The sequence below is a fragment of the Morone saxatilis genome, unplaced genomic scaffold (assembly GCF_004916995.1).
Source record: "Morone saxatilis isolate NCDOM2014 unplaced genomic scaffold, NCSU_SB_2.0 Contig15, whole genome shotgun sequence".
Taxonomy (NCBI): Eukaryota; Metazoa; Chordata; class Actinopteri; family Moronidae; genus Morone; species Morone saxatilis.
Window position 1 is genome coordinate 2281138 of NW_023339707.1, and position 25138 is coordinate 2306275.

Below are 25138 nucleotides of genomic sequence, written 5' to 3' on the forward strand. Positions count from 1 at the left end.
AAAATAATTTAAGTGAAAGAATATTTCCCAATTTGGACGGGTTAATAATTTTGGGGGGGGGGGGGGCGGCCAGTAGCTCAGTGTGTAGGGAAACTTCGGCTTGGGAAGGGTCCGCCGGCTCAAGTCCACAGGCCACTAAAATTATGGAGTGTGGACTGGTACTGGAAGGTGCCAGTTTCACCTCCCTGTGCACTGCCGAGCGTGGCCATTGAGCCCACAAGGGCCAACCTAACCCACTGAAACCGGTTACTCAATATGGCGCCGCTGAGGTAAAACGGTCATGGCTTGCCCACATTTCACTCCGACCATTCTCCTCCCTTTTGCATGAATCCACAGCATGTGCATGATAAAGCTGTGTTATTTCAGCCTGTGTGTGTGTGTGTCTAAAAAAAGAGTGAAAAAAAAATTCCCCCTAGGGGATCAATAAAGTATATCTTCTAATTCTAATAAAGTCAAATTAAAAAAATATTCTTGTTACAAATGGTATTCCTCATGTTTTTGTTTCACTTGATGATCATTAAATACAAGAGAGGGAAAAAACGTTTTCTCTCTTAATACATCCATGGGATAGACAAGAAGAAGAAGGTTTTTCAGACACTTCACACCTTATTTGAAACAGTTTTTTCCCTAGTCTATATTGGCCACTAGGTGTCATGGCTGAGTTCAAATTGATGGTGACGCAAGGCTCGGCAAAGCAGAGGAAGAGACGGCAGATACCGCACCTTCGACCAAGGTAAGTGAACAAAGAACAAGAAGAAAAATACAGAATGAAAGATCTAGAAGATAATATGTTGAACGTTTTCTTTAGTTAATTATCCAACTAAATGAATTGTGAACGCCCTCTGGCGTATGGTGCTCTATTTCAATACAAACGACTCGAGCTATTTTAGCAGATAAGTAGCTAACGTTTACTAGCTAACTTTCCCTTAGCTATTCGCTTTGGTTAACTTCAAGTTGTCGAGTTCATAAAAATTAGAGTGGAGAATTTCCGGTTAAAACTTTCAAAATAAAATTGTGAAAGACGAGAAACGCATGAAACTGTCTTTCCTAGAAACGTGCTAGTTGTATTTTGAAGTAAGCGGTCAGTGTTCCTCATGCTGTCTCTGCCTGACTTGACGCATGCAGGAACTTTAATAGCTAACTTGCTAGCCAACTAATGCTAGCAGGTTAAAGCATATGTTTATGAGGCTTTAGCCTAACGGAAACTAAGCCAATTTAAAATTATAAACTATAATTGAACCGAGGTTACGTTAAAGAGTGTTAAGTGCTGAGTTAAATTACTCTCTGTTCATAATCCTTTGCTCTTTGGGTAGTTGATGGCACGTATGGCTACGATGCAACCGAAACTAACAACTTTGGTAGCTACGTGTTGTTGACACTGGCTGGGTCCGTCTCACTGATCAAAACGAGCTAAACTTCACCATTCACGTTTTATCAATATCTTCCATATCTGTATGTCGTCTTTGTGTTTTTACGGAGGACGTCGCACTGAGCTCTCGTTTAAATTCTGTACAAATGTAACTTAAGGCCACATCACACGTAACGCGGAACACATTATATTATCAGTGTTAGGTTCCCCTTCTACGTGTAATTCCTATGCGTTTAACAGTTGGCTTTACTGTCATTGACTGGCTGTTTTAGGCCATTAAAGGCTGTGTTTGAACGGTTTTGTGTCATACCAAAAACATACTTGACAGTTAGTGAACTAATGCAAACGATGGCTGGACTGTTTTAAACGGAGAAGTCAACGTTTCATAGAAACCTGAAACTGTTCATTGAAGTGTGATTGCTTTAATGGTCTGCAGTTTAGGTGGGCCAAACTCTGACCACCACCACAGACATTTTTGAGCAAGTTAATATCTAACTTAAAATCCTCATGTCCCGTGTCTGAACAAGCACCAAAGTCACAGTGAGCAGTCTTATGAGGTCGGACGTGTTAACATATGTCCAACACTGAAGACACAACCCAAGTCTGAAAGGAATGCTGCCAGATAAACATAAAGACTGCAGCACAAAGTTAAAAAAGGACAGTTGAGTTATTGCAGCATCAAATAGCTTTTCAATGTAGGCAAGTAAAAATCTAAACCTAACCTTTAATATAAACCTTTATATTTCATGCTAACTACATGAATGAAGCTATTAACCATTGCAGTATTTATAGTCTACAAAATGAACGAAGCCATGTGATACATTTATTTGAAGGATTCTGATATGATTATGTTGTACAACCCCTACATTTGCATTAAAACTGCAGGAGGCAGCTTGAACGTCCACAATGCAAAGCCTCTCTCTCAGCCGCCTCGTAGAACTCCGCCCCGATGTTGACCTTATCTGATCTCTGTTTCTATTTAGCGCTTTCTTTTTCTCGCTCTTCTCCTCCATGTTCTTCCTTCTTTTGGCTGTTTTTGTACAATACAGCGCTGTACGCAAAGGAGGTATTGGAAATGTATCACAAGGTGCCATAGCTCTTGACACAACTTCTGTGTGGGCCTAGCAGAGAGCAAGAACCAAGACACATAGAACCTGGATGGCCCTTGTTTGTACAGAGTCGCTATGATTGGCTAATTATGTGCAACCTAACTCTGATTGGTTGTTGAATCCAGACTGGGACCAGTTTTACAAAACCCTAAAGACAAAGAGGTGTGTGCACACTTTGATCAAAATTCAAATGAAATGATATGGCCTACAGCAGCTTTAAGTCTGGAAGCTTGCATTAAAAAGTCCTATCTGTAAGGATTTGCACAAATCACATTTCCCCATCATTTCTTCTTCATAACTGCTCTTTCACAATGCTGCTGCTCTGGCAACAGAACCAGCAGCTTTCCTTCCCCTTTTTCTGGGCCAATAGTTATCTTCTTTCATAGTTCCAATTTCGAGCTCCGCTCAGTTTTGTAATGTCTGACTTTAGCATGACAACAAGTTACGTTTTAATCCCCTGTACTCCTCAGTGGTGCAGTGTTTCTGCTCAGCTATGTGGCAGTGGTCTGAGTGTGTGTATTTCCAGCAGCATGCACTGACGGGGGCTGTATTGCACTGTGCTCACTTCATCCACTGTGTGTCTTGGCAGGTAAAGCATGGCGATGACTGGCCAGAGCTCGTGCTCCTCCATGAGTAACCACACCAAGGAGCGGGTCACCATGGCCAAAGTGACCCTGGAGAACTTTTACAGTAACCTCATCGCCCAGCACGAAGAGAGGGAGATGAGGTAACATCCACATGTTTGCAGTATTTGTTGTTATACTAGGCTAAAACATAGTAGCAATTTAATTTTCAGTCAGAGTGAAAAATGATTAATGCTTCTGCTTATAACTTGATACACACACACAAATATATTAAACATTATATTTTTTCACATGTTTGTGTTTCATCAGCGAGTGTTGCTTATGTCAAAATGTAACTGAGGCAAGGTCACTTCCTGTTGTGACAATCAGAGTTTACTCCTGATTTGGTTTAGTATAGAGGCTGGGTGGTTTAAACAATAAAATAAAATAGAAACATGCAGAGTTTAACAGTACACAAATGCATGGTTCACCATGTGGGTTTGAGGCTCACCAGGGGCCAAAGTTAACTTCTGCCAAGTGCCAAATGCAGGTCAGTTTTGGGTTTGGCTGGTAAATACTGTGGAATAACAGCGTAGGGTCAGGTTTACATCTGTGTTGTGTATCAAATCAAAGAAGCTTACTACTATTTCTACACAATGTGTGTTTACATAGTATAACTATGTTTTTACTATAAGAAACATCTGTGTTACATGTTATTACAGATGTGGCACCATGTTTGCAGTGTTAAGCCACCTGAGCCATGAGAGGAGTGGCAGTATTTCATTGCATCCCTTTGGTTGATCAATCAATCAATCAATCAATCAATTAAATTTATCCTCCTCCAAGGGGGAAATTCATGTCCACATCACTGCACCATACCAACACCATACACTCAACAAAGAAACACGCCATCCACAATTAACAAATCCACAAAGAAAAACAAATAAATAATACATGACAGCTTACACACTCAGCGCGCCCCTGTGTTTAGAGCAGCAACAGCTGCATCATGAGTTTCATGTTGTAAACTACGGATGTAACAATGCAGTCATCTCACCATACTTGGTTCACAACACGTTTTTCTCTATTTTTTTTTGAGATTTTTTTTTGAGATCGAAGACAAATTATGACTCTTGAATTAACTTTTTTTTTTGTTAAATTATAGAATCCTTTCTATTTCTGAGGTAGGCTATAAACTGCAAAAATAAGCATATTCTTTTCTGTAAAAAAAATTATTCATTTTTCATCTCGCCTATTAGAATCTTAATGTCTGTATCGCGATATATCTTTATATTCCCATTGTCAACATTGTAAAAAATGGAGTGGATACATGTTGGCCTTGTCAACAGTGTAAATATAGACCTTATTGGTTTTCTGCTGAGTATACCTGATGAAGATTGGTCTTGCTGATATGGTGGGATGTGCGTACACTACTTTGTGGCTTTAAAACAAATTCTAATGCTCAGATCGTCTTTTCAGGCAGCAGAAGCTGGAGAAAGTGATGGATCAGGAGGGTTTGGCTGATGAAGAGGTGAGTGACAAACACACACCCGCAGTGTTTTCCCAGCATGCTTTGTGGCAGAATGGGAGAACTCACACTATTTTTAGATCTGCTGAATCAGTTTGTGTTTATTTCCTTTTGAGTGGACAGTGAGCATTTATAATAATAATGTGTTTGAGCTAAAGTCACTCACACACGTGACAGAACTCTCACTACACAGCCATCACAAGATCCTAAAGAAGTGTATAATAGTAATTTTTAGTTATTGCTTTGGAAACATGCAGTTATGAATGTGTTATTTTAAAAGTGGTGTCTGTGCTCTGCAGAAACGTATGCGTCGTTCTCAACACGCAAGGAAAGAGACAGAGTTCCTGCGCCTGAAACGCACTCGACTGGGTCTGGAGGACTTTGAGTCCCTGAAGGTGATTGGCCGGGGAGCTTTTGGAGAGGTAAAAACCTTTTACATAAATACTTGGGACATGATTCCCATGTGCCATTGTTATCCCAAGAGTGTGTTTTTCCAAGCAAAGATTACAGTACTCGAGCTAATCTTGGATCTAGAACATACTATATCATCTATGACAGCTTACCCAGAATGCAATCTTCTAATAAGTAAGGAAGAGTGTCTGTATTTTTCTTGCTTCCTTTTTTGTCAGTTTCCCAGTAGTTGAAGTTTGTGGAGTTTGTGTTCTGTATATGCACGGTAACATTGGAGCACACAGACAATATTAATACCCTGAGCTAAAGTGGTTGAGATAAATGCGAGTAATTTGCGAGTAACAGGTTTGGTGCTTGTGGCTTGTTGATCATTGGTAAACATGTCCATGTATCACACAGCATGGTTTCCTGCCTCAGCATATTATAGCAGAGACACACAGCATCACCTGAGAGTGAGAGAGAGAGAGCGGGAGTCCATCAGTGACAGTGATCAGGAAGTTCTTTAAATGAGCACAGAGCCACAGCTCTGCCTCCCTGTCTGCCCCTCCACCAAAATCCACCATGTATCAGTTGAAATACACCCTTTTTTTTCTTATTAGATTTGATATGACAGTTTTTTAGGGATGAACGATAATTATTGGGACAGATAAATTATCAGCCCATAATGGCAAATTTATATTATTATGAATTATATGGATAATTAAATCCCATCGTTCCATAATAGTTAATTTTGAATTCTTATACAAAACTATTCATAGCCTTTATCTTCTATGAAAGACATGATGTTTGAAGTTTTTTCATGTATTTTACTAGAAAATGATTTTAAAAATAATGGCTCCACACACTGATGCTGTCCCTCTGATGCTCTGAGTCTTGGTTGGGGCCACTGTAAATCACCTCCTAACTGTATTCCCTGTTGTCAAACGGGTGGAAATAAACCCTCAATTCACAGAGTTAGATGTGAAGAGATTCTGGCTCTCCAGCTGTTTTTCCTCTCACTCGTCCTCCGGCTTAGTGTGCGTACTGCGCTGCTGAATGAGTTTCTGTCGCTAAGCAGCGGCTCTCATTATTTGGAGGCAGACCACTAAATTAACTAAATAAAAGGACAAAAAATAACCGACATAGCCAATATATTTGTCCAGTCGCCCAACCCTAGATCAGGTCTCTGTCAGATTGGTATAAAGGTTGTTGTGTTTGCCCCCAGGTTCGTCTGGTGCAGAAGAAAGACACTGGTCACGTCTACGCCATGAAGATCCTTCGCAAAGCCGACATGCTGGAGAAAGAACAGGTGAGGCAGCAGAATGCACGCTGGAATGCTTCTGTTGTGTCTGTTGGACATCTCTGAACCTGCGTGTGTCTTGTTTTATTAGGTTGGTCATATCCGAGCTGAGCGGGACATTCTGGTAGAGGCAGATAGCCTGTGGGTGGTCAAAATGTTCTACAGCTTCCAGGATAAGATGAACCTCTACCTCATCATGGAGTTCCTGCCTGGAGGTATGACCCTATTACACAATACTGTGGGGAGACCAGAACCCATCGCATCACTTACTTCTAACCAGAACAGATCTTTATCCTAGCCCCCCAGCGTTCCTAAACCATCAGGGACATAAGTGCCAGTGTAACTGTGGTTTGTGCTGTTGTGGTGCAGGAGACATGATGACCCTGCTGATGAAGAAGGACACGCTAACAGAAGAGGCTACTCAGTTCTACATAGCAGAGACGGTGCTGGCCATCGACTCCATTCACCAGCTGGGCTTCATTCACAGAGACATCAAACCAGACAACCTGCTGCTGGACTCCAGGGTGAGTCATGGTCAACTTTCCATTTTTAAGTAGACTATTATAGAGCAGTTTCTCAGCCTTGGGTGTTGTGACCCCAGCTTCAGTGCTTATTATGTTGTATTTTGTGTTTCCAGGGTCATGTGAAGCTGTCTGACTTTGGTCTGTGCACAGGGCTGAAGAGGGCTCACCGTACTGAGTTCTACAAGAACCTGAACCACAGCCTGCCCAGTGACCTCAGTAAGCAAAGTAAGGTGACCCCTTCCATTTATTCCAACCATCACTTGCAGCCACTCCAATTTGTCCATGTTTTATGATTCATTCAATTAAAACACCAATCTCTAAATGTATTTATTCCCTGTAAAAAACAATTCTGGCTAAACCAAAGCAGGAATGATTCCACACTGGTTAGCCAGTATGTAATAATTGGGGGGGGTTTAATGCATCAGTATTCAGCTTTTAATACTGAGCTGTTCTGTCTCCACAGCCTTCCAGAACATGAACTCCAAGAGGAAAGCAGAGACCTGGAAGAGGAACAGGAGGCAGCTGGTAGGTCTGAACACTGACGTGATTACACATTGCCAGCCTTTCATCCCTAATTGTGTACATTATGTATGGAACATATGAACGCATACAGCACACGTTTAAATAAAATGTCACTATTACAGGTTTAGACCTTGATACTTTTTTAGTATGCACTGAAAGGTGTCGGTAGCAGTGTTACTGTCATCTCAAAGCAAACTCCCTCTAACTTTCTTTCTGTCAGGCTTTCTCCACAGTGGGAACTCCAGACTACATCGCTCCAGAGGTCTTCATGCAAAATGGATACAACAAGCTCTGCGATTGGTGGAGCCTGGGTGTCATCATGTATGAGATGCTGATAGGTAAATGACTCCAACATGATGGAACCGCATCCAGCGTATTTTAGCTTCAGGGGTGTTTGACCAGGCCAAGCCAGGCCAGATGTGGTCTAAACAATGGTCTCTTTGCTGTCCGCAGGTTACCCTCCGTTCTGCTCAGAGACGCCTCAGGAGACGTACAGGAAAGTGATGAACTGGCGGGAGACGCTGACCTTTCCTCCAGAAGTGCCTATATCAGAGAAGGCCAAAGACCTCATCCTCAGGTAGGAACACACCTCAGTTCATCCTTCAGCACTCTCGCCTGTACCATAGTAACTGATGCTACAGTCACTGATATCAGTCATCTAATAGCACCTAACACAACATGGTTTGTACTGAGTTGTTGATTGTGTATGATGTAATGTGAACATGTGTTGGGAGCAGGTTCTGCTGTGAGGAGGAGCACAGGATCGGTGCTGTAGGTGTGGAGGAGATCAAGTCCAATCCTTTCTTTGAGGGGGTGGACTACGACCATATCAGGTGGGGACTGTTATCATAGGTTCGTGTTAAACAATTGTTACTGTGAGGCATTTGAAACCTTTCCTTGGTCTTAGATTATTGATATTGAAATTGGAAATTAATTGTAATGGAATAATTTAACAGAATGAGACAGCTCCAGAGTTTTGTGTTTATTGCAACAAAACATATTTAAAAATGCATTTGATAATAGCGTGTAGACGTAACCGACAGTGAAATTCCAAACTGCTCCAGTGGCCAACAGATCAGACTGTGGTTGGACTGTAATAAAAATACAGCTGGGGCAGACAACCAATGTGGTATTTAAATTATACTTCCCTATACAGAGGCACAAGCCAACACATAGAGAACTGGCACATGATAATGCAAGAGATCTTACTGAAATTCTGATATGTTTAACATGATTGTCCAACTAAATCTGAAAATTACTGAGCAACAGCGGTGCACCACCTCGTTTACAAAAGCCGGGCTAACAGTCGGCCTTAGATTGTCACCCAGCTTCTGAAGTTCTGAAACGCAAGATTTGACTCTGGCGACCTTTCCAACTCTCTATTTTCTACCTTCACTGACCTGTTCTCCAGAGAGAGACCTGCTGCCATTCCCATAGAGATCAAAAGCATCGACGACACCTCAAACTTCGATGAGTTCCCTGATTCAGATATCCTCACACCAACAGGTACGCTGCCTCTTTCTGTTGAACACTTTCATGTGTGCTGTGCTGTCTTGAAATGATTAAAAACCCTCGTGCTCTTTCTGCCCCATTGTCCAGTCGCCCCGGTGTCTAACCAGACCGAGGTCGACCTGAAGAACAAGGACTGGGTCTTCATCAACTACACCTACAAACGCTTCGAAGGCCTGACCGCTCGAGGAGCGATACCGTCCTACATGAAGTCAGGCAAGAGATGAACACCTTCAGACAGGCTTTTTTTTAACCAACACCACCATGAAACCTGAATGAGTCGTCCAACCCCCTGTTGTCTAAGGAACTTCAGCCCTGAAAGGAGAACTCTGTTGGTTCTCTGTTACCTGAGTGACAAGGATTCTTGTCACACAGGACTCTGCAAATAATAAAGGGGCTCCATTTCGTCCGTTGCTTTCCACCATAGGAACTGCTGCCTTCATTTCTGCAGGTCTTCACTTTTTCTGGCGCTTCTGAGGGTACCTTTCTACTTCCTACTCACACGTGAAGACTGAACTGGGATTCCAGAGATTGTGATTCTCTCCACTTCCCTTTGCCACCAGTGGATGCAGTGGGATGTCTTTAGTCCTTATACCAGCACCATTTACATTCCCTGTCTATAAACCAGCATCAGTCTGTTGGACCTACCAAGGGCTCTTCTCCTTCCAAACCAGGGCATCCACTGCATTTACCGTTTCATGTTGACTTATCAACTCAAACATTGCATTAAGTCGCCACTTGAAGTGAATCAGGTGCTCTTCAGGGATTCTGTCCAAATGTTTCTCATCATTTTCCTACAAGAGCTCACTATGAGGCTTCTCTAAAGTGCTGCTGGCTTCTTCACATGACCTAACCAAAGACTGAACTGAATGATGTTTCTGCTTGATCTCTGTCACGTCACATAACTTAGAATTGTAGTTTTATAGATTGATATTTGCAAGGTTTGCTTGTTGAAAAGCGTAAATATATGAGAATGGTGCATTTTGTTGATTGTTGTTACATTTTCACAATGACCCACCTACGTTCAGATACATTTAGCACCTTATATGATGTTTAATCCAACTCCAGTACAGTCAGGCCTACAGCTCAGTAGTTTGTGTGTTTGGATTGGGTGTTTTATTTGGACTGGAAAAGTATACTTGTGGTCACATGAGTTTGACAGGGAAGTGAAGGCGCTATCTCAAAACCAGGTCACCATTACCCCACTAATGTCTACATTTGACTATTTCAATGCCAAGAACATGTTGCACACTCAGACTTTTAATGTCATAAGGGTGGGAAATCTGAAGATCATCATTAGAGTTGTTTCAATACAGTTACTAGAAAAATAAATTCCCTTGACACTGCCTAAAATATCTGGTATCAGCAAGTATTCATGTCTGTGCACTGATCAGATACCACTTACTTTATCTGCCCCAAAACAGGACCTTCTACTCCCAGCAGTGCCCCATTTGCATTTTTAATTCATGAACCGCCCTACTGGGTTTAACCTGGGTCAATCCATGCAACAATGATTGCGGTCATACAGGTTTAGTAGTATACGCTTGTTAAAAAATAAGATACTATGTATCTAATTTTTTGTATCAGAAGACTACTTGGTATCAGCAGGAAAAAAAAATGTATCAGAACAGCTCTAATGAGCATGAAACAGTACATCTTCCCATTGAAACTCCATCTAATGCAATTGAAATGTTTTAAGTCCCACCCCTTTTTGGTCTGTGCTTCAATAACAGGTCAGCAAATCTCAGTCTGAACTTTCTCCTTTCCTGGACTTAGATATGCTATGTGCTAGAGACATCTATGTTGAAAAGACCAGATTTTGGAGATGGTTGAAAGATAAAAGCGACACTTACCGGTATATAGTCGCATCTTAAGTTACTTAATGTCAGCAAAACTCTAGCTAACTAACGATTGATGTAAATTAACTCGTTTTTTTCTTACATAGCTAGCTAGTTAGCTAGCATTTTGGTAACAGTTAGCTTTCAGACTAGCTAACAATTGATGTAGATTAGCTAGCTAGTTGGCTAGTTGTGACTATATAGCTTTTATCTTTTAACCATCTTCAAAATGTGCTTGTCTTTTCAACATAGATTAGCCTGGCACATAGCATATCTGGAAAAGAAAAAGTTGACTTTCTCAACTGTCATTGGATCACAGAGTAAAAAGAGGCGGGACTTAGGAAGGGTCAATTCTTGTAGACTGATCAGCCTATTAAATAGTCTACAGAATAGATGTATTAGTGCAGTGCAAACATGTACTGCTGAAACGCAACTGCAACCTGCTAGTCAGCTCATTAAACTCATTGGCTCTCAGAATCTCACTGTTTAGCTTGTTGTATTATTGTAATGCAGCAGAAAAACCTTGAGTAGAACATGGTTCATCTGAATTACCCAGAGTAACGGGGACACTGTCTCTGGAAAGATGCGTTGCAGTTGAGTTGTTTCAGATTTCAGTGTGAGTGTTGAGGAGGCTCACACATGTATAGCCTTGTGGGAATAAAAGATGTTCTGCTCACATGTTCTGCACATGTAGATAAAACTGTGCTGTAAATGGTGTGGGAATTTACCGCTGTCACTGCTCTGCCTTCAGGCCTTTGTTCCAGTTCTGTTACAGTTTCTTGTTTAAATTGCCACCTCTGCTTCGGGTATTGTATTCACAAGACATTGGATTGGTTTGGTTGATGAACTTTATGACAAGTTATTTTTTTAAAGTATATTTGATGTGTAATAGTGTGGTGGTTGATTTCTGAGGTCAGGATGTTTGAAGTTGATATCAGCTGGAGGGAAACGTATAGCATTGCTTTTGTCAGGTTGTCAGGTGTGTGTCTGTGTATGTTACTGTATTTTTTTTTTTTTTTTTTTGTGGTTTTTGGTTTGGTATGTTCTGTTTTGTTTCAAGAGACACTTAACATCTTACAGAATAATTCCACAATGCAGCAGAGCTTGTCCTCTGAACAAGTTCCAGTGTGGAGTTACTTTTATAAATTTAAAAGCACAGGGCTAAACATCCTTCAGTGAACATAATATCCAAAATGCTGTCATTTCTAATGAATGTAAATGTTTTATGGAGTCAGAGAAAATAATTTTTGCCACAATAATTCCAAAATGCTGTTCGTGTGAATGTCGCCTGGACCATGCAAGTTTGTTTATTTTTAATCGTCCTGGCCCGAGGTATAACTATGGAAGCCCATTTCCCTCATAAACCATAAAGAAAGAGCGAAGTAAGTTTAAAAAAAAAAAAATGTATTTCATCATTTAGATTTTGTCAGACAAGTTTTTTTTTTGCCAAGTTTTGACTCAAATTATGACCTCATAAGTTTGGCTTACTGAGTCAAAATTGGGACATGGTACCAAAGTGAGTTTTTACTTAAGTTTTTAAAGTCAAATTGTATGTCATCATTTTGATTTGAAATTTTGTCTTATGTTTGGTAATTTTGTCTAACTATGCCATGCTAAAATTTGGATGTATGTCATTAATATTGACCAGCCAACTTAAAACATAGGCTAAGACCATATTTTGAGATTTGAGGTCGAAATTGATATTATCGTACAATTATGACCTCAAGTTTCACTTAAAGGTAACTTAGTATTTTCTTATTGCAACTTTAAAAAGGATTTCCTATCTCTGAAATTTGAACATTTTATTTATTTTTTTCTGGCAGGAATGGGCTTCCATATATAAAAGTTGAGTCTGAAAGTTTTTCCTATTGTCTGTAATATAAAACTTAGTGCATTCAGGTAGTGTGTAGATGAAGTAACACATTTTATAAAAGCACGCGGTGGAGCGTTTTTTGCTATGGCAGGGGTCACCATTTTAAACACACTGTCTGTTATTGGAATGCTTAGGCTTGGCATGCTTTTACCAAACCACAGATGAGTCAGCTTAAAGCAATAGAGTACATGGAATGACTTGTTGATAATGCCACTTTGTGTGAGTGTGTGTGAGTGAGAGAGAGTGAGAGAGAGAGCGAGGTATGCTTCAGACTGTGGGTGAGGATGTGATCATGCTCAGTAAAAACGATGCAATGTTGGATTGCTTGAAGGCCTGTATGTTGTTTTCTACAAGTGAGGCTCAGATGTGTGTGTATGCTCTGCTCGTGTCATCAAGTACCACATGTGATCTGAGAGTGAGAAGTGAGGGGTTCTGGGAAGGTGGGTGTACATTATTTAAACCACTGTTCTCTTTGTAGCGTGTGGCTGTTGTATTGTTCTCTGCTATTTGACAATGAATTACTCTGCACTTACTGTGTTGTGTCCTCCTTCACAACATTTGAGTGAATGGTAGCGAAGTGCCTTCATTAGGATGTAGACGGATGTCTCAAGATGGTCAAAATAACAGCCACTGTTGACTTCCCGGGGTTCGTTGCTTGGCATTTTAATAATTTAATAAGCCCACTGCTTTGAAATACGGAAGCCTATTGCTGCCACGCCTGAACTCAGTATCATGTTCTAGCATGAAAAGTTCAGTTACAATTTCAATATAACTTGAGTTTGTGTGTCACGGGGCCAAACGTAAAGTACAGACTCAGTAGACACGGACTCAGATGCGTATACCTCAACTCTTATTAGAAAGCAGTGGGCAGATTTTTACCACAGACTGGCCACTGGGGGGTAGCAAAGATTGTCATAAGGACTAAGGGAGAATAAACAAGTCAAAATATGAACATCATTCACTTGTCAGTCACATGAGAGAGTAACGCATATGGCTTTTAATTAGTCCTCTGGGAAAGATTTAAATGTAACAGGTTGTGTATGATGGAATGAAAAAACATTTCAGCACAAAAATATATATTTTTTTAAAACATCAAAAAGAAATTCTTAAAACTTCAGGGTATAAAATTAAAATTTAAGACATGCTACTTTACATAACTCCTACATCTACATATTTCCTATATGTAAGACTTTACATTGTAGCCATGGTGATTTCCCATGCATTTCTATATTCTATATACATAGTTTCTTCCCCCCTTTAAATTAACAAATATATTGTTTTTGTTAGTCAGCATAACCGGACACACAGATTGTTTCTATAAACAGAAACACAGACACTGTTTTGGCAAAGAAATGGCAAACCTTTAGATGCAGTGTGTCCTGTTTAGTCCGAACTTCATGCAGCTTCAGAACTGAAGTGGCTTCATATAAATAACACTTACTGATAAATGGAGGACAGTCACTGGTGGAGGATGGGGAGTTACTGCTAATAACAGGCTTGGAAAAGGATTAGGTATTACAAATACATGAAAGATTCAAACTTATTTTGTTAATATTCTTGTAATATTTGTGTATCAGAGCAGTGGGTGAGGCTGCTGGTTGGTTTCTTTTTCCTACTGAAGGTCAATATTTTAAAGGATAGTTTAAAGTAAGACCATGTGACTGTAGAAACACTACTTTCCATTTCCAAATGTTGAAATGCAAGAGTGCTGTCAGGCACTGTCAGTTTTCTAATTTGACCCATGATACTTTAGATACTTTAGGATGTTTGAAGTGTAAATAAATAAACCAACTACACCACGGTCACATGACTTCAACCTCACCACCACTAAACTTCCAACTTGTAATTAAACTGTCTGTCCAGCTGTCTGTTGCTCAAACAACAGATTGTACTTCCCCATCTGCTTTCACGGACAGTCGGATCAAGAGACAAAAGTTTGGACATTTGCAGGTAAATGATCAGGGAGCTCTACGTGCAGGCAGCATGAAGGGAAGTTAAACATTGTTCATTTGCATATACTACCACACTGTAATGATACAAAGCTGGTTGAAAATCAGCAAAGTTCCCCTTCAAAGAAAATTCTATGTTTTGTTATCCTGCAATTACCACTAATTACAGTGACATACTCTAGTAGTGTAGTTGCGGATTACAACCCCCTCGCCTCACCCTCCTGTTCCAAGAATGTAGGAGATGTGTAATGAAAACATAGATATGAATATTAAATTCCATTTCTGACAATAGATCCTTCTAAACGTTACACACTGGACCTTTTAACTTTACTTCAGTCCCTCCAGGAAGTTGCGATTGCAACAATTAACACAGTTCAACCGACCCTCATGAATTCTGCATGACTTTACAGTTAAGTCCAGTTGCCGCTACTTTTCTGCAAATTTAACCAATCATTGTAGTCGAGTTTCACCATGTAAAACCTTGCGATTTTATTCTCACTAGAGACGACTATTTGTGCAATTTTAACTACTTTTTCATTGCAAAAAAATTGCCTAATGTGCATTGCAGTTTTTTTCAGAAAATCTGCAGTGAAATCAATCAATCGGCATTTTAGGCCCCAACATTCGCAAAAAAGCCTGTGAAATCCTGGAGGGACTGACTTATGATTTGTAGTGAATTGGTCAGTGTGGTCCTTTAAGTGCTAAACTCAAGAATATGTGTTAAGGCTGTGAGTTGGAAATATCTTCCTGCATAGAGATCAGGGCACTGGTTTGGTTTGTGTGACAGCATTAATTACTGCAGTGCCCATGAGCCCATGTTGGAGCGTCATAATGTTTGATCACCACAGTCAAGAAAACCCTGGACCATAGTTTCTGAACTGTTTGGAACTGCTGAATCTACTGATCTGAAGTGAAGCTCCTGTAAAGAAAAGTTGCTCAGCGCTCTGAACTGCCTCTCTGCTGCTCCTGCGATGTGTGGATGGCGGCAGCAGAGGCTGACCGAGGCCGTGTCTTTGGACAATGTCTGTGAGCGGCAGGAGGAAGAACGCCCCCTAGCTGGCCAAGTCAGTCCTCGGTGGAGGGCAGGGAGGTCACAGGCACCCGGCGGAAAAAGAAGCTGGATCCTCTGAAGAGGTGGCCCTAACAGGAGGGGACACATACTGACTTTAAATGCTGTGGACAATGGACAACTTCAGTCCACAATATGAGCAGCACCCATATGGGATTTTTGAGACCAATACAGATTTACAGAGGGGGAAGATCCACTGATTACTTATATGGCAGCCAGCAGTGTTTTTTTTTTACCTGGAATTTAAAAAAAACAGACTTTTGCACTGATGTGGCAGAGCAAAGCTACTCGGAAAGCTGCTTTCTTATACAAATAACTTTATACAGTGTAATAAAGTATTTAAGTGAAATATTCTCTAACATGTTCAGTAATTTGACATATACATTCTCAACCACACTGCTAACAGCTGCTTCTTCTCTCTCACTCTGTACTGCTTGCCACAGTGTTGTAAATCACAGCGCACTCTGCTGGGCAAACTCTGCACTGACCCCAATATATTACCACAACTATTTTCTTCTGCACTGTATACATCAGGGAAAAAACACATACGCATACCGTATACCAATATGTCTGTGATAGGCCGATTATATCAGCTGACCAACATATCGGTCAGGCACAATCAGCCTTATACAGAAACTGGTCATACTAAAAGAAGTGATTGGAGTCAGGACAGGGGTTGTTCTGAACTCTATGTTTAACTCTGTAGATCTATCAGTATTCTCTTTTTGACATCCTCCCTCCAGAAATGAACGGAATGACTTTACTGTGATTTACTAGTGAACAACGCCTGTCTGTGTGTCCGTATGTGTGCAGGCGAAATGTGCAAAATTACAACTGGAAGGTTTGGTGTAGGTAAGTGCTACTGAAGTGGAGATTTCTGGCTCAGATTAGGGTTGGGTAATTGAAAGAATATATCGGCCATTCCATTGTTTTTTGGTCATTTTGCAAATTTGATGGTCTGCCTCCACAGAAAGAGAGCCGCTACTCAGCGACGCAGTACACACACTGAGCAGAAAAACGAGTGAATTCACTACAGATAGATAGATATCACCATGAGACCTCCCCAGTTGATTAATTATGGAGGCCAAATAGCCCAAAATCTATAAATTGGCCGGTGCATGAAAGTAACAATGCTTTTGCCTGTAGTGTTTCACATTAAGGACAAAACCAATTTGGAACATTGCAGGCAGAAACCTCCTTCTGTGTACTACTGCTTCTCTGGCTTCCACACACTGCAAACAGACAGCCACCAACGGGCTCACACATGTAAACAAAGGTTCAGGTAGTGTCACTGTGTTTGCTCAAGTGGAAGCCAGTCTGAGGTGAGAGGTGTGGAAGAGGAGGAGAGCGGTGGAGTTAAGTGTACCTTGTGGCTCAGGTGGTTCCAGCAGTGCACCCACGACCTAAAGATGGGAGAGTGGGGAGGAAGACCTGCAGCCAGCCTGACAACACAGAGCACAACCAGTCAGACTGAAGCACCAGGACTGGAGCCAGGAGTAAAGACACGCGAGAAGCCCTAAAGGAACATGTATCATTTGGAGCTGTCATATTTTATTTATTCATCCTTATTTCCTGCAAATTGTAATGTTTGCTTTTAGGTACGAGCTACCACGCTGAATGTACTGACTATATGTGAAATCAATCATGTATACAAACAGCTTCCAGTGAAAATGTTCCTGATTATTAATTAGTGAATGTACTCATGTTTTAAAGAATGACTCACCCACAGTTGTTGACAGCCATGAGATCAGCCACCAGCATGAATGGATATGTTAGAACACTGACTGCAATCTAGAGAAAAAACACACTCCGTTACTACGGAGTAAAGCTGCCTATGAGAAACATCTCCAATAACAGCTTGAATGTTGAACTTACGCCCATCACAAACTTAGTGTAGCTTCTGACTGCTGAGGCCTGACTGAACTGCAACACAAATACAAGCAGAGAGGTCAAAGTGTACTGCTCATGTAACAGGACATTTAATTAAATATAACCAATTTAGTTCAATTCAGCTAATGTAATCTTCCTATAGTTAATGGCTTGATAGCACCTGTAATACTTTATAATTCTCTGGTATAACTTTTAAAATGGATTAAGCTGAGATCACCTCGCTATCCAGAACAGCAACTTGACAAACTAATACCTCTTTACACCTTATTCCATTATCCTGTGAAACTTCTGAATCCATCATCAATTCTCAAATAAACAGGTGTAGTAACATGAGTGTCAAATAAAAAGGCTGCTCACTGATAAAGACCAGGTAAAAAACACTGAGGGGAAGAGGAACTAGCTGTACGATTAAAAACACCTCACATGATAAATTCAGTATAATGTCCATTACTCACCACTCTGTGTAACACTAACACTGTTTTCATTCACTGATCATTTACAGTTGTTTTTACTACCGTTTTAATAAAGATACCATCAATAAAACTCAACACTTCCTGTGTATGTTTCAAATTAAAAGCCTACCAGGAATAGAGAGAAGTATGCCCTTTGATCTGCTGGAAGGCTTTAACTGACCCTTCCTAAGTCCCACTCCTTTTTGCTGTGTGCTCCAATAACAGTTGAGTAAGCCTTGGTCAGAACCTCAGTCAACGCCCCCTTTCCTAGCTAACTAATGATTCACTAAATCCTACACACTGGTCCTTTAAGATATGACTATATATGTGTTGCTTTTATCTTTTTAACCATCTTTAATATGTGGTTTTCTTTTAAACACAGACGAGCCCAGCACATAGCATATCAACTGTTATTGGAGCACAGAGCAAGAAGGGGCGGGCTTTAGGATGGGTCAATTGAGAAATAACTCATATAAGTGTAATTCCAGGTGAAGACCAGGCGTAAACATAAAGTGCAAATTGGATTTACAGGTTCATTGTAGGCTAATATATTATTCTAAAACAACTATTAGAAAGAAAAATCTAGCAATTGGGCTGTTTATGAATGATCACAGTATCTGATCACAAGTCAATATCTTTCTTTCTTTCTTTTAAGGAAGAGATTTAAGTGCACGTTGGGCTGCATTTACCTCAGACTGTAACTGCAAACTCGAGAACAACTGCAGCGCAACTTTGCATGATTTTCCCTCAGAGCAGCGCAGTGGATTAGTGCTGCAGAAATCTACATTATACTGAATTCATCAAGACAACGCGTTAACATGGAGGAAGTGTTTACATCGACAGACAAAAACAAAACAGAACTTTCTGTGTTACAGTTTCCCAGCCTGACTACAGCTGAAAGCCATAGAGACTATTTTGTTTCAAATGTGAGCGGTTCAATCTTAGACTTTTTGCACTATTTATTTATATTTGTACATGCTTATTTATACAATCGTTTTATCTGTAAATAAATTATTGTGTTCATATAAAATGATATTGATTGTCATAGCTTGTTTTTTTCTTATACTACCATCCAAAAAGGTGATGGACTTACACTTTCATCTACAGCGTAGGTGTTAATAAAGTGAGCCAGGAGGTTACAACACCACAGGAAGAGAACCTCTCCCACCACATGGGGTACGAGACCACTGCAAACACACAAAACACTGCTCAGGCTGATGGAGGGCAAAGGTCAAGGTGAATGAGTCAGAAGAATTGTACTAATGAACAGTGAAAGTAGAAGTATGACTCACACATAGAATCCAGCAACTCCTTCCTCCTTAAAAATCTTCATAATACAACTGAACATCCCGCTGCAAAGGTGACACAAACTCCATTAACATGTGCAGAATGTCTACAGTCAAAATGTTTGGCTCTTATCCAAATTTTAACAGCCCTGAAAACTGATCTTTGAACAGTTTCTGAGTATGAGTATTATCTGCTGAACTTTAAACAATTATAGTTATTTCACATGACAGAGGTCTGTGTTTGTGTTGTGCTCTCTCACTGGTTTGAAGTAGGCGGAAATTTCTTCTTACTTATCAGCCAACATATATTCGGATATGCTATATCTGTGATATCTACACATCAGTCCTTTTACAAGTTTAACCATATATATATATATAAATAAGTTTTCAGTAAAAGTGGTGGAGTCCGCCATTTCCACATAAAAATGCTGCTTTTTTCATGACTTTAACCAGAGGCCTGTAATACAAAGCAAGTTCAACATACCCACGATATCTTTTAGTTATCTGGCTTCACTAACCTGAACCCAAACATCTGCGATGTCAACTCTATCCTATCAACTCAGTAAGTCAACCTACAGTTTCCCAATAAGCGTGTTCACGTAAACAGGGCAGTGTTTGTAGCACATGACCAATCACAAAGATGGAAAAGTCGCAGCACAGCAGTATATTTCACAAATGAAGAGCAAACTATAATATTACACAAATACAAAGAAGTTAAACACTTAACCCAAGCTCAAAGCAGCACAGTTCCTGCTGCCAAATGCATGCATAACCTGGAACCTCTGGAGCAGTTCAGCATAAACCTCGCTGTTACTATGGTGATATACCATTATCATAGCACTGAAAACCTGAAGTTCCCTTGCTAACCCCAAACCCTCTTGCTTAGTATTACAGGCCCCTGGATTGTTGCTTACTTAGTTACAAGTATTCCTTTGTCATGTCTTCAAAGGCTTTAAAAGGAAATATTGTGGCATATCTGCAGAATTATACAAAGTCTTACCCGTACTTGACCTCTCTGCCAACAAACTGGGCCATACACCGCACTGACATAACTGCCAATGGAAAAAAAAACAGGTAATCAACCAGTGTACCTTTTGGCTCTTACGGCATTACAGTCCACTTAATACCAGCTTTAAAGGGACTGACAGCATAGCACATATTGTAGGTAGCACAATAATCGTTCAATGATAAAAACCTGTTACTGTTTCAGTTTCTCTAATGTTTTATGTCACTGTTGAACTGAATATCTTTGGGTTTTAGTTGGTCGGACAAAACAAGACATTTGAAGACATCACCTTGGAAAATTTGTGATGGGTATTTTTCACAGTACTTTAACATTTTATACACTAAAGGATCAACTGAAAAAACAACTTCACAACCAATCACAACATGAAAACTAACATGAAATTAATTAGCTGTATCCATAGTTTGGGTTGTGAACTTGCTTTTGTAGATGAGGTGGAAGCTTCCAGAATATAGCCACATAATCAAAGACACTTTTATTGGTGAAATACACTTCGACAACCTTAAAAAGGGGCAATATGTAAGAACTGGCCAACTGTTGAATTCATACCACGAACAAATAGGGGGCAGCATATCGGCAGAGTAACTGCTAACTGTAGCTGCTGTTAGCTAGTTAGCTCAGTTAGCCTCACAACCGTGCAGCTACCATCCTATTACTGTGCTCGGACTGGGACTGACTACAGGGACAATGAAGGCATCGCAGGTTCAGGCAGGGATAAAGCCTGAGCATGGGGTAACTGCGGTGTCAGCCCAGGGGTGGCAGAAAATAAAACCAGCAAGAAAACTGAGGGCAGACTGGACACTAGAGTGACTCACTGTGGCCTCTTGAGGTATAAAGAGGTTATTACGAGGCAGGACGGGACGGGGCTCTCTGGTTAGCTTGCTGACTTCTTTGCCATAAAATCAAAACTGTTAACTGTTGAATATTTTGAACAAAAATTCTTACATATTGCACCTTTAATGAGGACATACCATGAAAAGGATGAGTGGCTACTCTGGACAGACACTGGATGACCATCTCATGTGAGGTCTGGAGAGAGGAAACAATTCAAAGAGACAACCTGGTATTAAGTATAAAGATTTGTTCCAAAGCAAAGCAATGAAAAGGGATTGTACAGTATGTGTCCTGAGTACAGCAGGGTATCTTTTTTAATTTTCTACCTCATACCTGTGTTTCAGTACTGATACTGAAACAATGCTTTACTTGGTAGCTTACTTTGAGGAATATAAACATATTTTTTCCATTCAACAACAAAAGCTGTACAGGCATTTTGCTTTAAATAAATCTAATATAAGCAAAACGCAAATCCATATTTAAACAGAAACTGCCCAACAGAAAGTATGCATTAAGTATAAGGAGACATTTCAATTATATTGTCCAGTTAGACTCAAAATGAAAGAAGTCACCAATGTTGTTATTCAGGAGCACCTCTCACCTCTTGGACCACTTTCCTGAGTGAAGTCTGCTTGTCATCTCTCTTGGATAGAAGCTCCACCTGCTGAATAAACAACTAAAATTAGTTGAACTGAAGCCACCTGATATATCCAGTCTTGCGCCAATGCTCTGCCCTCCTGTTAGTTCAGGAAACAAACAAACAGCAAGTCTCTGTCTCTCATCCATCGTAGTTGTAGGAAAAAGTTCAAGAAAAATCAACTCCGACAGCAGACGGACAGACAGACGTGTGCATGAGACGACTCAGACGACTGCGTCAGTTTCTCTGGATACCTGTCAGACTGTCTGTGCCTCCCTACCTGCCCGCTCACCTCTCACTGAAGATGAATTACAAGGCATGTCAACCTTTACTTCTCTGACTTCTTCATAGTTCAAGTCTGTAACAGATGAGTAACTGATATTTTGACATAATGGATACAGTTAAGGATTAAAGCTAAGCAATAATTTAATTTTCCGCCAGTCAAAGCGATCAATGACTGCTAAATACAAAATGTTTCAAAAACATATCGGCATCAGTCTTCATATAAATAGCAAATCACTTTGCTATTTATTTTTACTCTCAGCCCTTGCTTACCTGTTTAACCTTGCTCCTGACCACAGTGGAGATGGCACTGGACATGATACGAGGTGAGAGGCCACGGAAGAGTCCTCTCTTTCCATCAACTTTCACAATGTGCCGTGCTGAAAACAAATTCACTTCCTGTTAACTGCTCTTTAAGTATGTCCAGTAAAACAGTGAGACAGTGATTATTCACAACTCACTCACTCACCATAGGAGAAGAAGCCAGGCAGGTATAAGACTCTTCGTCCAAACATAGTTGTGCCCACAGTTGGAGGAAGAGGTTCGTGACCCACCTGGAAACAACAGTGACTGAGGTTAGACCTCTCGGCTTTATGGGAATGATTGGGTTATATTTGTATTGGCAAGAATATGGCAATACAATGAAACAGGGGTTACGATTCAGTATATTGTGATACTGTAAGCAAGGCCATATATTGCATCAGGACGTTGTTAGGCTTCACAGATGCTGTATTCTTTCAATATATACTATATCTATCACAGGACAATCCCTTTACACACACACACTTATATATGTATATATATGATGTAGTCAGACCTAGGCATACCTCAAATTGGCAAGTCAAGTACATTTTTATTTATTTTCATAAATGTTTTTATGCACTTGACAGGCAAAAGTAAATACAATGGGAAATAATGACTTTTTTTCTTTTCCAAAAGCAGCAACAACCACTAATCTAAATTTTTATTTATAAACCCCAAAATCACAATTTGAAAAAGAGGATTTACTTTATTAATCCCCAATGGCGAAATTATTATTTTTTTTTATTCAGTATTTTACACACAAACACATCAGCTATAACCACTCAACATGTCTCTCATATCTCAGCCTGGGTTCCTCTGTTTTGGAATGGACTAATAGTCGAAATGGTTTAATGGATTTTTAAAGTATTGCTGATGAAGTCTTTTATCAGCAATGGGCGAGTCCTGTAACCATCAAAGCTCTTCCACAATGGTTTGATGTTAAAGGAAATGGATTTCCCTGCAGTCACCTGACCTCAGCCCTCTGACAACATCTGAGGACATTTAAACAGGGACAAATAGAAATAAAAATACCTGTTATAATGCACTCACTTAAAATATCTCTGAACTTGTGCTGGGATGTGATTCTCAGTTCCTGCAGCTTACCCAACACTAGAAAGTGACAGCCACAACTGAGAACATGTTTGACACATTTGTGAACAATTATATTAATGTTTCTAAACCCCACTGCACCGGACGAGGAGCGGTTCTTTGCCGTACTGCACCTCCGGTTACCGGAAGAACACCGTGACTGCAGTGGGACTCTTGTGACTGGGTAAGGACGGTGGGTGGACGTTAACGACCAGCCGTTGCCGTTGGTCGCTACGATAAAGGAGCATCGTTGCATGGAAACAGCGCAGCAGCGGCGGTTTGATACCGTCGTTATGGTTGCTGTTAGCTAACCGACACCAGCTAACGTTACCTGTATTAGCAGCTTCACGTAGAGCAGCGGGTGTGCGACGGCGGTCACTCCCGCTCCCAGCAGCAACATTGCGGCGTCCACATCCACGGGGGTCGGTGTCACATCCTGCTCAACCCCGACTACCTGAGCGGACAGGTTTTCTTGTGGTTCCATCTTTAGTTACCGTGAAAGAGGGAGACGGTTCATCCCCGGTCAGCGTCAAGCCGTAACTACTACAGAAACACCTTCCGCTTTGGACTTTCAAAATAATATTCTCGGCTTCAGAGGTGATTCAGGTGTCTGTCTCGAATAAGATGTGTTAACTGTAACAAGTCGTTTATAAGACAGAGTACAAGGTGTTTCATGTGATTCAGAACTTATTCTGGTCACGTGACCGCGGAACAACCACAACACATGGGCGGAGTCTAACGGTCGCTCGTGCCCGAGCAGAGCCTTGTAACGTTAGTAACGACCACCACTTAAACACACGTGTGCTCCTCTCTTTCTCTCACTTAACCAGACTTGTGGTCAAGATGGGCTGATAACGTTAGAACATTCTGGAAAACTTGGCTGGGTGTGTATGACTATGTGTGTCTATGTATGCTGCTAATTATGTTATATGTTTTTATTTTGTTTTTAGGGTAACACTAGTACTTAAATTAATTATAATTTTTTTTTAATTTATGCTAAATTAAGCACTGACCAGAGAGCACTTTAAATTTCGTTGTACCTGTGACAATGACAATAAATATCTATTCTAAAATACACAGTATGTCACGAAGTATGTATCTTAGCTTCAGACATTCCCAATTCAAGCAATTCCAACACTGTTTATGGACCCCAGTTTGCAGAAATGTTCAAATACACTTGGCACAAAATAACACATGTATGCCCCCAAACTGCATGGTATTAGCATAGAGTGGAAATGTCTGCAAAGAAGGCACTTGTAGGTACCCATAGAACTCATTTGCATTCAGATATCCTGAGGTCAAAGGATGTCACCAACATTTTGGAGCGTTATTTATTTCCCTTCCCAGCATGCTAGCATGACATGGTTGGCAACAATGGATTTGGTTTCCAGCTTTCAAACGGAGCCCGTTATATATTTCTTCTGAAAGAGGATTAAGGGGTGGCACTTGAGGTGTCCAATCAGTTTTCAGCCCCCCTCTGGAGACACCCCTGTGTGTCACAGAGTAGACAGATGATATCAGAGATACATTCACAAAACAGAAATGTAAAAATAGTTATCAGATAGCATAACAAAGACAGATACAAACACAATTTTGTCACAACTTTATTTTTTATGCCAAGACTATATTTTACAAAATAGCTATATAACTTATTTTCTTTTAATCGATATTAGTTTTTTCCATTTCATATATAAAGCAAAGGAAAATTATTTATTCTGTATGATTCACATGATGCTACATAATACATAATAATATATATTTTTAATTTGAACAAAAAATCAAAATACTCAGTTAAAAA

At 40.3% G+C, this 25138-nt stretch overlaps 2 protein-coding genes across 3 annotated transcripts; one reads left to right on the forward strand and one right to left on the reverse strand.

Moving 5' to 3' along the window:
* Window positions 1-674: 674 nt before the first annotated feature.
* LOC118324213 (serine/threonine-protein kinase 38) lies at window positions 675-13058 on the forward strand. The gene is made up of 14 exons (XM_035656421.1): window positions 675-733; window positions 3068-3205; window positions 4521-4572; window positions 4869-4991; window positions 6185-6268; window positions 6351-6474; window positions 6629-6783; window positions 6897-7008; window positions 7247-7308; window positions 7526-7643; window positions 7759-7882; window positions 8043-8138; window positions 8717-8811; window positions 8905-13058. Exons 2-14 carry the CDS (start codon window positions 3075-3077, stop codon window positions 9039-9041), a joined length of 1413 nt encoding a protein of 470 aa, XP_035512314.1. The 5' UTR covers window positions 675-733; window positions 3068-3074; the 3' UTR covers window positions 9042-13058.
* A 946-nt stretch (window positions 13059-14004) lies between these two features.
* LOC118324214 (mitochondrial carrier homolog 1-like) lies at window positions 14005-24109 on the reverse strand. 2 transcript variants are annotated; one of them, XM_035656424.1, is made up of 12 exons: window positions 23672-24109; window positions 22418-22502; window positions 22222-22328; window positions 21631-21690; window positions 21167-21224; window positions 20172-20223; window positions 19178-19237; window positions 18979-19072; window positions 17419-17466; window positions 17267-17334; window positions 16910-16985; window positions 14005-15614 (listed from the first exon to the last, which is right to left on the reverse strand). In XM_035656424.1, exons 1-12 carry the CDS (start codon window positions 23822-23824, stop codon window positions 15540-15542), a joined length of 936 nt encoding a protein of 311 aa, XP_035512317.1. In that variant the 5' UTR covers window positions 23825-24109; the 3' UTR covers window positions 14005-15539. The 2 variants fall into 2 exon arrangements, with proteins under 2 accessions (XP_035512317.1, XP_035512316.1); XM_035656423.1 differs by having other exon boundaries at window positions 21631-21693; window positions 23672-24058.
* Window positions 24110-25138: the final 1029 nt, after the last annotated feature.

What these genes read in the sequence shown, in the direction of transcription:
- LOC118324214 (XM_035656423.1), bottom strand. Translation starts at nt 23,824, where the DNA reads ATGGAACCACAAGAAAACCTGTCCGCTCAGGTAGTCGGGGTTGAGCAG. An exon ending in TCAGGAGCAAGGTTAAACAG is followed by an intron (nt 21,694 to 22,221) that starts GTAAGCAAGGGC and finishes TTGTTTATTCAG; the next exon opens with CAGGTGGAGCTTCTATCCAA. An exon ending in TCAGGAAAGTGGTCCAAGAG is followed by an intron (nt 21,225 to 21,630) that starts GTGAGAGGTGCT and finishes TCCTCTCTCCAG; the next exon opens with ACCTCACATGAGATGGTCAT.
- LOC118324213 (XM_035656421.1), top strand. Translation starts at nt 3,075, where the DNA reads ATGGCGATGACTGGCCAGAGCTCGTGCTCCTCCATGAGTAACCACACC. An exon ending in GTGGACTACGACCATATCAG is followed by an intron (nt 8,139 to 8,716) that starts GTGGGGACTGTT and finishes CCTGTTCTCCAG; the next exon opens with AGAGAGACCTGCTGCCATTC. An exon ending in AGATATCCTCACACCAACAG is followed by an intron (nt 8,812 to 8,904) that starts GTACGCTGCCTC and finishes CCCATTGTCCAG; the next exon opens with TCGCCCCGGTGTCTAACCAG.